The 15003-nt window shown below is 41.7% G+C and overlaps 1 protein-coding gene across 1 annotated transcript in view; it reads right to left on the reverse strand.

The window, feature by feature from the left end:
- Nucleotides 1-15003, reverse strand: part of PAPSS1 (3'-phosphoadenosine 5'-phosphosulfate synthase 1) — an 85931-nt gene that overhangs the window by 57747 nt on the left and 13181 nt on the right. The window contains exons 3-5 of the mRNA XM_037137952.2: nt 11118-11353; nt 7261-7399; nt 4156-4274 (exon numbers count right to left, since the gene is read on the reverse strand). Of these exons, the coding sequence (XP_036993847.2) occupies nt 4156-4274; nt 7261-7399; nt 11118-11353 (494 nt within the window). The remainder of the gene's footprint in view (nt 1-4155; nt 4275-7260; nt 7400-11117; nt 11354-15003) is intronic.

The raw sequence follows: 15003 nt of genomic DNA on the forward strand, positions 1-15003 counted from the left end.
TCTGAACATGTTAATAAACAGTGATTCCATATTTTAAGTTTTAAGTATTTTGTGCCATTTTCTTCTTCAGCCAAACCTGTTCCACAGATTTAAATGTTAGAGCTCATGCATAGTTTTAGGTACATATTAAATTTCTATTCTCTAAACTACATGCATCCAAAGCATGAACACAAACAATATTCTGCTAACCCTTTAAAACAGAGCTGCAAAGTCTGGGTTTTTTATGTGCAGAATAAAATCCATTTAGAGCTCTAACCCACCATTTTTTAAAAAGACAAACCTTTAAATAATTTATAGCAATAGTAAACCTAGAGTTCCTGGTAGGTTTAAAAACAGTATTTAAAATACTACTTTAGATTAAAATGAGCAGTAAGAAGCCTACTTCCTCATGTCATAACGCATCAAGTTAGAACACAATCCTAGCAGGCCATCTAGTGACCAGTCAGGGCTTAGGAGAAAAGTTTTCATCCCAAATCCTCAGTATTTTTCAGTGTCTTCCATTTTCTTGAATAAATATATGCCACCTAAAGCACATGAAGAAATAAACATGCTATGACAAAATACTGAGAAATGCAGTCTTTATGTGAATGACCACATTAACCCACCCGTGACATCACATAGGCCAGAATGAAAGACAAGATGATCCAGAGACGGTGGAGGATACTATGCTAAACGAAATACCCATCCTCCTAAAACACCCATCCACTGCACAGCACACTAAAAACATATTTTTCTTGGACAGTGAAACCAATGCCATTTCTTAGTAAAGAAGATGAACAACACAGTTCCTGGCAGAATTCACTTCAGAAGAGTCTCTGCAAAGCAATACCAAACACATAGAAAAACTTCCATTTACCACCACGGAGAAAGCACTTCTCAAACACCTGCGTTCTCTCTAAGTCCCAAAACATACCACTTGCTTTGCTTTTATTAAAAAATGGTGGTACAATGGGAAATATATATTTGGTCTTTATCTCCATGTTCTGGCATAGAGCTCTTTTTTTAAAAAAGCTTTTATTCATTTATTTTTACAGAGAGGGGAAGCGAGGGAAAAACAGAGGGAGAGAAACATCAATCTGTGAGGGAAACCTCAATCAGTTGCCTCTCACACGCCCCCGACTGGAGACCTGGCCCATGACTCAGGCACGTGCCCTGACCAGGAACCAAACCTGCAACCTTCCGGTTGGCAGGCCAGCGCTCAACCCACCGAGCCACACCATCTGGGGCCAGGCATAGGGCTCTGGAAACCCTGGAATGTCCTGAGTGGTAACAGTGTCTTTGGTAGAAGAATGAGATGGCTCAAGGCCAGCAATTTCCAACCAGTGTGCAGCACAGATGTTTAAAACATGCGATCCCTGACTATGTAAGTGGAGGGCACTGAACCTCTCTCTTCCCTGAGTTTGTCAAATAAGAAAACAACAACAACCAACACAAAAACAGCCCTCCGCTGTAAATGAATCAAAATGATACCTATATTTTTGTCAGACAAACAAAATATAACATTTTTCGGTGCGCACAGAATTTTAGTAATTAGTTTACATGTACCATGAAATGAAAAAGGCTGAAAATGGCTGCTGTGGGCTGAGGGGCTCAGTCCAGAAAACCAAGTCATTATAGGATTTCAGCTCCAATCCTAGGTGACTGTGGCTGGGAGACTGGAGATTGAGTTTAACCACCAATAACCAAAGACTTAATCAGTCATCCCTGCATGATAAAACCTGTATAAGAACCCCTACAGGACAGATGCAGGCCTGGCTGGTGGGGCTCAGTGGACTGAGTGCTGGCCTGTGAACCAAAGGGTCACTGGTTCGATTCCCAGTCAGGGCACACGCCTAGACTGGGGGCCAGGTCTCCATTGCAGGGGGGACGGGCATGAGAGGCAACCACACACTGATGTTTCTTTCCCTCTCTTTGTCCCTCCTTTCCCCTAAAAATAAATAAAATCTTTTTAAAAAAGACAGATGCAGAGGGCCGGGCTGCAGTACACACTGAGGGTAGCGTGCCCAGAGAGCATGGAAGCCCCACGCCCCTTCCACCCCATCCCTTGCCCAGTGCATCCGTTCTAGTCTGCAGCTCCTGAGCTGTACGCTTTATGACAAGCTGGTAATAGAAAGTCAAGTGCTGCCCCACGTTCTTCCAGTGGAATTACTGAAGCTGGGGCAAGCATCCTGGGCACCCTGAAATCTGCAGTCAGCAGGGCAGAAACGTAGGCGGCCTGGGCACCCCAGTGACAGCTGAAGTAGAGGCAACCGTTGCGAGGTCTGTGGGGTCTGGCCAACTCTGGATACGTCGTGTCAGAACGGAGATGAATTGTGCCCACTGCTGCCAGAGAAACAGAATTGCCTGGTGTGAGGAAACACCCTCGAAGTCTAACAAACTGACCCTGAAGAGGAGATAATTTCATTAGCTCGACTGCTTTAGAAATGAAGTTTTTGTTATACTGGCATAAACCCAAGTCAACTCATTAACCACTTAGTTTGGGTTTTGGGACCCAAGATCATCGTTCATCTGGTAAAATGTGTCTCAGCTTCCCAAGGTAAATTAGATGACCCTCAAACACTTTTCTTATTTCACACTAGAGAACAAACATTCCACGCTAACCAAGGACAGGCACAGCAGCTTCTTTCTTTACATGGTAAACATTCTTTCCAGCCCAGACGGTGTCATCTTGACCTGCTCTGAAGTAGTTTTAAAAGTCTTCTAAAAAATATTAAGTTAATGAAATGCCCATTCTTCTCAGTTTCTTAATTCCAACTACACTTAGAGAACAAATGGACAAAAAATGTAAAAGAGAGTTTTAAAAAATTCGTATTTCAGAAATAAGCAAGAAATTGAAAGCATCTAGCTATTAGGAAAGCAGTGTAGTAGAAAGACAAGGGTGTGGGCTGTAGCATCGATCAGACTGTGTTCAAACCCTACTCTGCCGAATGAACTGCCCTGGGAGGAACAACTTCACCTCCCTGAACCTGTTTCCTTACTGGTAAAATGAGGATAATTATAACCATTGTACTTCCCAGAGTGTTAATACAAACTGAACACAATGCTGCTATTGAAGTGCCTGTAACAGGGCTTTGTCCATGGTAAGAACTCAACTTGGGGGACCTACAGTTGATGGTTTCCGCCTCTGCCACCGACATTTGCTCCGAGCTCACACACTGCTCTTCTCCCACACAACAGGGGCGATGCAGAAGCTGTAATCTTCACACACGATAAAGCTACGATGCTCTGGTCATCCTCCCCTGCTTTAAAACACCACTGCGCTCCACGCATTCAACCCCTTCACCTCCTAATCTATATTTAAACTCTGCGTGTGAGCTTACCTTTAGAAAACTCACAAACGCCTTTGTGATGCTGAACTGCATTTGCTACCCCCCGATCACCAAGGAGAAGTCGTCTGGTATGGAAAACGCACATTATATTGAGTCCCCTTGCAGTAAGGGTGCAGCAGGCAAACATACTCCTTGACCACCAACGAACCATAAACTCTCAGCTGAATGTCAGGTATTCATTCACAGGTTTCCCACGGGCCCTAATCCTCATTCAAGATTCAACTGTGCGGAGAAAATCAATGGAGGACACATTCCTGAACAGAAGTAGTCATGTACATGTGTGTGTGTAGTCTTCCTTCAACAGTATTTTTAAATTCCACATAGTTATAAAAGAAAAAAATTAATGAATTTATATATTGCCTGCCAAACGGAGGGAGGTGGAGAAAACTCTTGGCCCAGGATCCTGAACTGGTGCAAACCAGGGACCTGCTGATGCAGAAAATTCCCTCTCCAAGGCCTCCCAGGTTCAAGGAGAGGTTGGCTACCATGGGTACTACCTTATGTACCTTAAGTGAAAAAAAATATAACAATGCCAAGTTGTAAAGGTGACTAAATCAAAGCACAATTTTATGTTAGGTACTTGTGTGGTGAAATCACTGGTAAAATAAAACATTACTGCCTGTCAAGGCTCCTGTGGGTCACGCTGATGTGACATTCATATGTTGTACATGCACAGTGTCCCCCAACACCTAACACAGAGACATGAGAGCAGTACAAAGAATTTAAAAGACAGATATTCCTCCACAGTACCACCACTTTTTTTCCAAGGACATGGTTACACAACAGAGAGAATTAGTCCCTGGTGATTCCCTCTGTGACCTCTTACCCGCTCCTGCAGAAGTTCCACCACTTGCTGGACACAGTCATTGACATCACAGGAGTCTGTTTTCAGCACCAATTCAGGGGCCTCTGGTTTTTCATACTCAGAATCAATCCCAGTGAAACCTGTAAAAAGGTACCAGGTAATAAAAGAGGGTGCGAACTAAAAATAAGTTACATTTGTTTAATCAGTGCAAGCGTCTGCTATGTTGAAGTCAGTAGCCAATCTGAAAATACGGAATCTTCCATTAATGAGGATCAACTGTATGTCTGGCACCTTGCAGTGCCTCAACTGCCTGGAAGACGCAGGAATGAACACCGAGCGACCCGGAGCACCTCACTGCTCCACAGGAATGCAGAAACAGGCCCAAACGCTGGGCACAAACACTGAAATCCACAAGGTTGTTTCTCTCAATGCAGACCTGCCCCACATCAGCCTAGTTTATTCACAAAGATTACCTCCAGCCACACTCAAGCTCTGCAGGCTTCTTCTGCTACCAGATTACATGTTGAGGGAAGACAGAAACTACTATTAGCATAAGCAAAACACAAATGAGGAAGGCAACTTTGTTATATCACAAAATATATTCCACAGTCAAATATACTCAATTTAGTAGTAACTACTATTTAGATTTTCCTACCTAACTACCCCCAAAAAAAGAAAGAATTCAAATATTTCCCAGGAATGGGCTGAGCTAGAGATATGCTATTCCCATCGTATAATTCTGACCCCACCCACACCTAAGTCACCCAAGGTCTGTCTGCCCTGGAATGCTTAGGTGATCCTTGGATTGAAAGGGTAAACATGAATTTAGAATCATTACTACTAAGAGCACCAGTTCTCCTAAGAGTTCTAAATTACTTACTACAAGTCTACAGCCCTCTTATTTCATTTTTTCTATTTCCTATTTTTAAGTACCACATGAAATCCTAAACCCAGGAAGAACCCTCTGCTTTACTAATATCCTCATCAGTACTTAGTGGTGAGTCACAATAAAATAGCTGGGGAAAAACTAATTCTGGTTAAAACACTAGTTCTTGCCCTGGCTGGTGTGGCTCAGTGGATTGAGTGCGGGCCTGTGAACCAAAGGATCTCAGTTCAGTTCCTAGTCAGGGCACATGCCTGGGTTGCAGGCCAGATCCCAGCAGGGGACGCACTAGAGGCAATCATACATTGATATTTCTCTCTCTCTCTCTCTCCCTTCCTTCCCCTCTAAAAATACTAGTTCTTAAGCTCTAATTCTCAAATGTAGCTACACAATGGAACCACTGGGTCCCACTCCCATGAGATTCTGATTTCGCTGGTCTGGGGACAGCCTGAGCCCTGGATTTTTAAAAGGTCCCCAGGTAATGCTAATGTGCAGCAAAGCGTGACTATCGGTCTAGACAACCTGGCTTAACATTTTAAAAGTCAAGGAACTGTCTTCCCAGCTAATCTATCCCATTAGTGATTATAATTCATGTACGCTGTAAGGAAAACATTTATATTTAAGTAGAGAATAAGTACTTGAACAATAATCATGAAAATAATCTGGGTATTTGAATGCCTGACAGAGCAATATCTAAAGACCTACAAAATCCTGAGGTTTGCTGAATGTATACAATCTCATCTGTCCTGAATGTTTACCATCAAGGCTCAGAAACAGCACTGATAAGGAATTTTTAAAATGTCATCTAACGACTAATTTTTAAAAGCAAACAACTCTACAATCAGGAACTCTAGCACTGGGGCAAACCTAAAATAAGGGTGTGTGCATATGCCCACATATATATATTTTGACCTAAGGAGCATTATATCAGTGTCTAAACAGAGGAATTGAGAAACTCTCCGGAAATTAAACAAGTAATACAAAGAAAACTAAACTAATACAAACACACGCCCAGACACAGAATGCACATTGCAAGCGACTCAGGGTATTTTGAATGCCGTACTATTTATCTTTGCATCCCAAGCACCAATTTATACCTTGCAAAGAGAAAGTGCTGATAAATGTGTGCTGAGCATCTGATGTGCACTTCTCTTCTAAGACATCCAACAAGCATAATTTACTTGGGCCAGGCACTAAATTCTAATGATATAAAAATGTTCAAGGTATTGTCCCTGCTCACAAGTAGTTTTACTCCAGCTGGGCAGAAGAATCTACCTCCCTCAACGATCCATCTTTGCAAAAATAACAAAACCAACTACAATTAAAATAAGTAAAAGATTTAAAATAAGTATAAGCACGGGCTACTTCTCATAATCCTGGATTATGGCTTCTCTTTGCCAAAGCTCACTTACAACAAACTGAAGTGAAAATTGACCATCAAAAGAGAGAGGGTGATAGAGAAGATAAAGAATTTAAATGGTTTCCCACTTGTCATAAATTATTCAGGCTTTGCAGCCTGTCCTCTCAAGAAAGTACCAGCTTAATCAGAGAATCTGAGTCTCCATGGTGGCACGATTGGTGGATATCAGCCTTGGCCAAGGAACCAGGCTTCCAACAGCAGGTGGAATTTGACCCAACTGCAAAAGCCTTCCCATGTTCAAAACACAAAAGAGCCCAGAATAACAAGCATTTTCCTTCCCATTCCACCGTTTCTTTTCAGGGCCAGAAGCTGAATGCCAACATCTTCAATTCGCAGAGCTCCTGAAACTCCTAGGAGTTCACACTCCCATTTGGAAAGGTAAACAAAAGTTACCTGCATGAATCACTGATTTCTAAACAAGTCTGACTGAGTAATCTATCTTTGGTTTTTTTTTTAACATTGGCAGGCCCTGCTTCTGTTAATAACAGAACTTCTGGGCAACAACTAGCCACTGATATTCCATCTAATGCTGCCACCTAATTTTATCAAGTAGGTGTCCACCAGCCCCCAAAGTCCCAACCCTCTAAAATGCTGTCTTCTGATTAGGAGTCCAACGTGATCAGTGACAGTCACTATGTACATACGGTGCCGGGTACTGCTGCTAGGCCCAAGAGCCACAACAGTGGAATAAGACCCACTTTCTCATCTCCAGGAGCTCCAAGTCATTTGAATACTCCCAAGGCTCTTAGGAGAGGTTATCAATCTCAGATAAGGTAAGATAAAATACCTAAGCCAAGAGAAACTGGGAAAAAACATTACTTACCTTTAATTTCTCCAGCCCGTGCTTTTTTATAGAGTCCTTTGACATCCCTCTGTTCACAAACATGCAGAGGAGCATCAACAAATACTTCAAAGAAAGGTAAACTTGCCCCCTCATGAATCTGCCTTGCATTGTTGCGATCCTTAGAAAAAAAGACAGGTACAGAAACAATAAAAAGTGCTTATACAAATCAAAGGTACCATGTAAATATCAAGGACCAGTTAAAATAAAGTATTAGATAATATTTGTTTTTAAAATGTAAACAAAAATATCCAAGAAACTATTAAGATAACATACCCATTCTTCATAACAATTTTTAAAGGCATACAATTCTTAACATCGGAGCTACTGGGGGGAATTCCAATAAGAAGGAAAACAATGGATGCCCCATAAAAACTTCCCCTCCGATTTTATGAGGAACCTGAGCCAGAGTCCAGCTCGAACGCAGGTGTCATCGGGCCACTCCCTGGTAACGCTCAACCTCAGCCTGAGGGGGCACGAACGCAACTTCACGCTACACGAGGTCCATTCAGAATTCTGAGAAACACAAACCCCTCATCTCTGCCTGGGTGTTCGGGCTTACATCTTTGCCATCTCCCTAGAAGAAACATCCTCCCCGCCCCCAGCACTCTTTGAGCTAAAGCAAGCTGCTCCCTCCCGGCACATCTCCAAGGTGCATGCCCAGACTGACCGAGGGCCCCTGCTTTCTCTGGGTTCTCAGAGTCCCCACCACATACCTCTGTCAGAGACCTTACTCTGATGTACTGAAATCATTTCACTAGCTTTATAACCACAGCGCCTGGCAGAGTGATTATTAAGCTGTGACCTCACTGCTGCGGCTGTCCTTTTCCTAAATGAAGGTGTTCCTGAGCTTCCGTCAGTGGCGCTCCTCTCACTCCACACTCTTCTGTACACTCAGCTTCATCCAGGTGTCAGCCAGTGGAGTTAATGATTCCTCAAGCTGTATCCAAATCTACTTTCCTGAGCTCCAGAACCAATTTTTCAATGACTCAGCAATCTACTTTGACGTTCCATTAGCACTTCAATTCTAACCCACCTACAGTGAAATAGTCAACCTCTCCTTTCCTAACCGGTGTTTTCTAACTCAATCATACCATCTTTCCTCAGAAAGCACCATCTTTCACACCCTACCCCCCAAAAAAGCAATACTCACCCAGGCACCAGGTCCTCTGCTGCTACTGCTCAATGGCCCTTCAATACGTCCCCATCTTTCCTATTCCCAAGGCCGCTGTTCAAATTCACTCCAAAAGCCCCCTAACCAGCCTTTTACCTCTAGGTCATTCCCATTCCAGGCTTCCAGGCTGACCCCACTAAGGGGCAGACTCAGTGACAACACTCCCAGGTACAATCTCAAACTGTTAACTACCTGTGGGGCCAGCACGGACCAGGGTTCAGCAGCAGACCTCTGCAAATGGCTCTAGCTTCACCGCCCTCACATTCACCCTGCACAGCAGTTTGACCAAACCACCTAGAGGCCCCCAGACACCAAATGCCCTCGCACGTTCATGCTTCTGTAAATACTGTGCTCTCTGCTCTGTCCAAAAGAGCTTTCTCCCTCCAGTCTGGTACATGGTATAATCCGATTCATCCTTCGTGACTCATTCCCAGCATCCCCTCTGTGAATCTTCCACAGCACCGTTTATAGACACTTACCTAATCACTTGCCTCAAGATTAACTGTTCACATCTGATGTCCCTACCACACTACCCCCATACCAACTCCTATGAAGAGAAATGATTGGATTTATTTCAAAACCAAGATGCTCAAGTTCAGGGGTGACATGGAAAAATGCACACATCCTATATTATGATTCAATCCAAATACTATCATAGATACTGATACGCCCTAACCATAATCCAAACTTCATTCTTAGTGCTCTGAAAGATGAGATCGATAAAAGCTTTGCCCCACACTCAGGCGACAGGGGCCGAAACTCAGACCCGCGTACCCTTTCAGACACCGGGCTCTCCAGGTCGGGTGTCACCGACTTTCTCCATTTCCAACTCTCGCAAAGATTCCCAGAAGGTGTACAACTAGCACTGTTATTTTGTAACTACATATTCTGTACATATCCAAGGATTCAGGAACTCTAAACAACTCTCATTCTGCTTATACACTTCATTATCAATATACTTTAAACTGATACATTGACACAGAAGCCAACATTTCAAAAAGAAAAGCGGCTACTCCTCACGAAATCTTTTAGGACTCTGGACATGGTTCAATTAAGTGAACCTTTTTTTTAAAGATTTTATTTATTTATCTTTAGAGGGGAAGGGAAGGAGAGAGGGAGAGAAATATCAATGTGTGGTTGCCTCTGGTGCATCCCCTGCTGGGAACTGGCCTGCAACCCAGGCATGTTTGACTGGGAATCAAACCACAATCCTTTGGTTCGCAGGCCCACGTTCAATCCACTGAGCTACACCAGCCAAGGCAAAGTGAACCTTTAAGATTCACACTCAACCTGACACTTATCTATAAATCTCAAATTTGTTACAGCTCAAATTTTGTTGTTTGTTTTTTAAGGTCTACGTCACCATCCAAATTCATTAATGACAGTACTAGAGTTGTAGTATTTATTATACCTACTCAATACTTATTACACACCAGGCCACTTGCTGAATGCAATCTTCAGAGCGACCCTTTGAGACAGGCATTATCTGAGCCTAGGAAGCTGAAGGGAACTGGCCACAGTCATAAGTCGTGGGCAGAGCTGAGATTTCAGCCCATGGTGTCTGACTCCAAAGCACCTATCATTAACCACTGAACCAACTTCCCTATTCCCTAATATCTGGGCATCCTAAGGGTTATGCTATCGTTTAACAAACATTAAATATCTACTATGTTCCTGGAGCAGGGCTTGGCATCAAGATTACAAAGATAAATAAGATGCAGTTCCGGCCCTAAAGGCGCAGCAAAGGACTGCAGGCAAGAGCATGGCTTCCAGGGACACTGTCTAGGTGCACATCCTTGCTCCTCCACCCACAGTGTGTGGCCTTGGTCACTTACACGGTTTCCTCACCTGCACCTTCCTCACTGGGTGACAAGAACTAAATGGGTTAATTCACATAAAAGCACTTTACAATGGTCACCAGTATAAAGTAAATGTTCGATAAATATTAGCTACTTCTATCTCTATTATTTTTACGACTGCTGCCATTACCACCATCAACCAAAGAACTGGTATTTATAACAAAACAATGTGCTAAGGTACAAAACAATGTGCTAAGGACGGCAAAGAGAGGTGCCCGACAAAGCCTGAGGTTTCGAGGAAGGGAAGGCATTCAGGACGAGGAAGTACTAATGGAGTCTGAAAGCATGAACAGGACTAAAAGAGGCTGAGAAAAGGGGGGGAGCAGGAAGGAGAGCGCCCTTCAGTTGGGGGAAACAAAATTTTGTGGTGAGAAACACTTTCTCAAGGAAACGCAAAAAAGCGAATTGATGCTGCTATGGTCTCTGAAATGAGAGGAGTATGATGAAAGTTGAGACTCCAGAATGTTAAGCAAAGAAGCTAACATGGTAGGACACATGGTAAGAAACAGGATTTTCCCTGGTATCTGATACCTGTTGAATATTTTCTATAAACATATTAAATAGAACAGTCAGCTTAAAATAATTTGGCCCCTGGCTTAAGGCCAAGAACTTTGGTTCCACTTTGCAGGAGAGGGGGTTTACAGATTTTATTAAAAATGAGTTTATTCAGAAAGTTGTGGTATAAAAATGTTGTGGTTTAATTATTCTGATTTGGATTTAGCCTCAAAGCACATGTTAACGCTTAAACTATTTGCTTTTCCTAATACCATATTCCCAATAAACACAATCAGCACAAGGACACATACCTGAGTGTAAGGCGATATGAAACTGGTGATGCATACTAAGCCAGCATCTGCAAACAGCTTAGCAACTTCTGCAATGCGTCGCACATTCTCTTCTCTGTCTTCAGGACTAAAGCCAAGATTTTTATTGAGACCTTGACGAATGTTGTCACCATCCAAAGTATAGCATGGAATACCGTGGCAGACCAAGAACTCCTCCAGGGCCATGCTCACTGTGGTCTTCCCAGCTCCAGATAAGCCTAAAATAACACGGTCCACACAGAATCCAGACATCAAGTTAAAGGATAACTACTCAGTAATAACGAATTTTAATACAGGCTTAATTACATTCATTATGCACAGCATAATCGTCTCTCAGTAACGATCTTACAAATATTTCTCTGTAAGATTTACCTCTAAGGTAGGAAAACATCTATATTTAAAGCATAATAAGCATTTATGTGTTTAATAATTCCTATCTATGACCAAAGGTATCCAGAAGTCACTGATAAACTTCAAAGAGCTTAATCAATTTTAATATTAGACAAAGTTGGGTGGATATTCACTGTCTTCTTGTTACTAGTATTCCAAAGCTGCGTAACAATTTTAAAACAAAGTTATGAGCCCAAATTACTCATAACAAAAGAAAAAGGACACAAGTATTATTAAGCACCCTGTATATCCCTGGGTCATCATCTCTCATAGTTAAAAGGATCTGGGAATCCAATTTCTAATATAATTAACCTTGAAAAACTAACCTCATTTCAACTCACTTTCCTCTACCAATGATGTTGAGTCACTAAACGAAAGGAAAGAAAAGCAAAAGGCAAGACCACATTTATGCAATATTAGTTGCCACCTTGGTAAGTGTGTAAGTACAGAATTCGTAACTGAGGTAGCTATGAGGCAAGAGATAGAGCATTGAAGTCTAATGTACTGATGCTCTTGAAAGACGTCCTGGTCGTATGGAAGGCTAACTAAAAAAAATAGGAGGATATGTTGAGAGGACCAATACAGTGTGAATTGCTTCATACATTAAAAACTTGTATTAGCCCTGGCTGGTGTGGCTCAGTGGATTGAGTGCCAGCCTGTGAATCAAGGGTCGGTTTCAATTCCCAGTCAGGGCACAAGCCTGGGTTGTGGGCCAGGTCCCCAGTAGGGGATGCACAAGAGGCAACTACACATTGATGTTTCTCTCCCTTTCTCTCTCCCTTCCCTCTCTCTAAAAATAAATAAATACTTTATTAATATGAGTATAGCATGTTATATTTTCCAAACATGGCCACAGCAGTTATTTCCCATCCTGCAAGCTCTTCTACAATGTAACTTTGCTCCTGCCGCATCAACAGGTATAGCCTCAGTCCCTGCTCTTGAATCGGGTCTGGCCTTAGGATTCACCTGTGGCCAAAAAGAACGTGCTGAAAACAATGAGCTATCACCTCACAGCTGTCAGAATGGCTATTTAAAGTACCGTATTTTTCAGACTATAAGACCCTCACCCTGCCCCCAATTTGGGAGGAATAATGGTTGTTAAAGCTGCTGTTGAATTCTGTTTACATTATGTTGGTGAAATATTATGTTATTTATGTTATTAAATATTTTACCACATTTTTTGCCTCCAATTTTTTTTCTATTTTCCTCCTCTAAAACCTAGGTGCATCTTATGGTCTGAAAAAATACAGTGAATGGAACTTTTAAACAAGTGAAACAAAACAAACAAACTCAAAGATACAGAGAACAAACTGATTGACAGTTGCCAGATGCTTGGGTGGTAGGAGCATGGACAAAAAGGTAAAAGGGATTAAGGGATACAAACTTACAATTATAACATAAATAAGTCATGAGGATGTAAAGTACAGCACAGGGAATACAGTAAATATCACAATAACTTTGTACGGTCATACACAGTTACTAGACTTCTCATGGTGATCACTTTGTAAGGTATATAAGCATCAAATCTATACTGTACACCTGAAACTAATATAAAATTGTACATCAACTACACCTTAATTAAAAAGAGCTTTGCAGCCCTGCACAGGGGGCTCGGTTGGTTGGCGTGCCGTCTGGTACACCAAAAGGTTGTGGGTTTGCTTCCTGCTCAGAGCACCACCTTGTTAAATAAACCATGGTGATTCACTGGACTTGCAAAAGAAAAAGACCATTCCATTCCAGAATGAAAAAAAAAAATGTACTGACAATGACAATGTGTGACTTCCTTGACTGGATCAGAAAAGGCGATGCAGCTTCTCTTTGCATGCTTAATTTGGCTATTAAATACCCTGAGATCACAAGCAGATGTTCCAGGCAATGGCCTCCGCCAGCTACAATCCCAGCTGACAGGCATCATCAACTGAGTCACTGCACACACCCAGCCCAGCTGAGCCCTCAGATGACAGCAGCCCACACCAGCGTGACTGCCACCAAGCAAGACTTAAGCGAAAACTGCTCTGCCGAGCCCTTCTGGATTCCTTGCCCATGAAATGGTAAACAAATTAAAATGATTGTTTTACACCACTGGGTTTCGGATACTTTGTGAGACAGCAATAAAACAGAAATAAAGAGCTGGAGGCTGAAGGTGAGCAGGTTCTTGGTTTTTGTTGTTGCTATTAACTACCAGTTGAACAAGTATCGAAGCCAAAAAAACTGAAACCTGAAAATCCTAACTTGTTACACAGTAAAGACAACCTTAATTACAATAAAGGTGCCTATTTATAAACACATATATTTACATATATTTTATGCATATATTTAATTTGAAACAAAGTAAGAGTTGACACTGCTGAAAACTGAATTACTGCCACAGGTTTTACTGAGATGAGTAGTGACCATGAACAGAAATGTGAAGAAATTAAAGTAGTTACAGAAAAATGACAGATGAAACAAGACAGATAACCCAAAACTAAGGAATGACATACATGATAAAAGAGAAATCAACTGTCCTGGGCTAAATAATGTCCTCCCAAATTCCTGCCTACATGGAATCTCAGAATGTTACCCTATATGGAAATAGGGTCTCTATGGATGCAATTAGTTAAATTAAAATGAAGTCATACAGGATTAGGGTGGACCTTAAATTCAATGACTGGTATCCTTATAAGGCAGATATATGAAGGCATAGAGAGAAGAAGGTGCTGCAAAGACAGACAGAGGTTAAAATAATGTATCTAGTACAAGCTAAGGAACTCCAACGATTGCCAGCAAACTCCAGAAGCAAGGAGAGAGGCACAGAACAGATTCTCCCTCAGAAGGAACCATCCCTGTCATCACCTTGACCTCAGACTTCTGGCCTCCAGAACTATGAGAGGGTACATTTCTATTGTTTATAGCCACCCGCTCTGTAGAGATTGGCTTCAAGCAGTCCTGAGATACTATTATACCAACCAATGTAAAGATACAAAACAAGAAAATTTATCTGAAATAAAATCTGAGAAAAAGCAAACCATGCTCCAGGAGGATGGCACACAAACTACCCAATACACTGACAGATCCCAGTTAAATTACTGATGTGCAGAAAAAGAAAGCAATCTTGACCTCTACTTCCAACATTATCAACAACAACAAAAAAATCAGTGAAGGCTATAGAAGGTTCAACAACTAACAAGCTTCATCTAATGAACAATGTAAATATTGTACATATCAGGGTAATACATGTTCTTTTCAAATACACATTTATGAAAACTGAATACATACAGGCACATAAGTACCAAAAAAATCAGACAAACAGTATTTATAAGCATCACTAGTGTAAATTAAATGGAATATACCATGTTGAAGAAAAGGAATGCCCAATATCCAATATTCTAGAGATCAATTTTCCACCAAATTGAACTTTACATATACTGTAATCCCAATCAAAATCCTAGCAGGGTTTCGGAGGAATTGGTTAAACTGATTAAAAATTTTATACAAT

This window comes from Artibeus jamaicensis, unplaced genomic scaffold (genome assembly GCF_021234435.1).
Source record: "Artibeus jamaicensis isolate MK-2021 breed Jamaican fruit bat unplaced genomic scaffold, CSHL_Jam_final scaffold_3222, whole genome shotgun sequence".
NCBI classification, from domain to species: domain Eukaryota; kingdom Metazoa; phylum Chordata; class Mammalia; order Chiroptera; family Phyllostomidae; genus Artibeus; species Artibeus jamaicensis.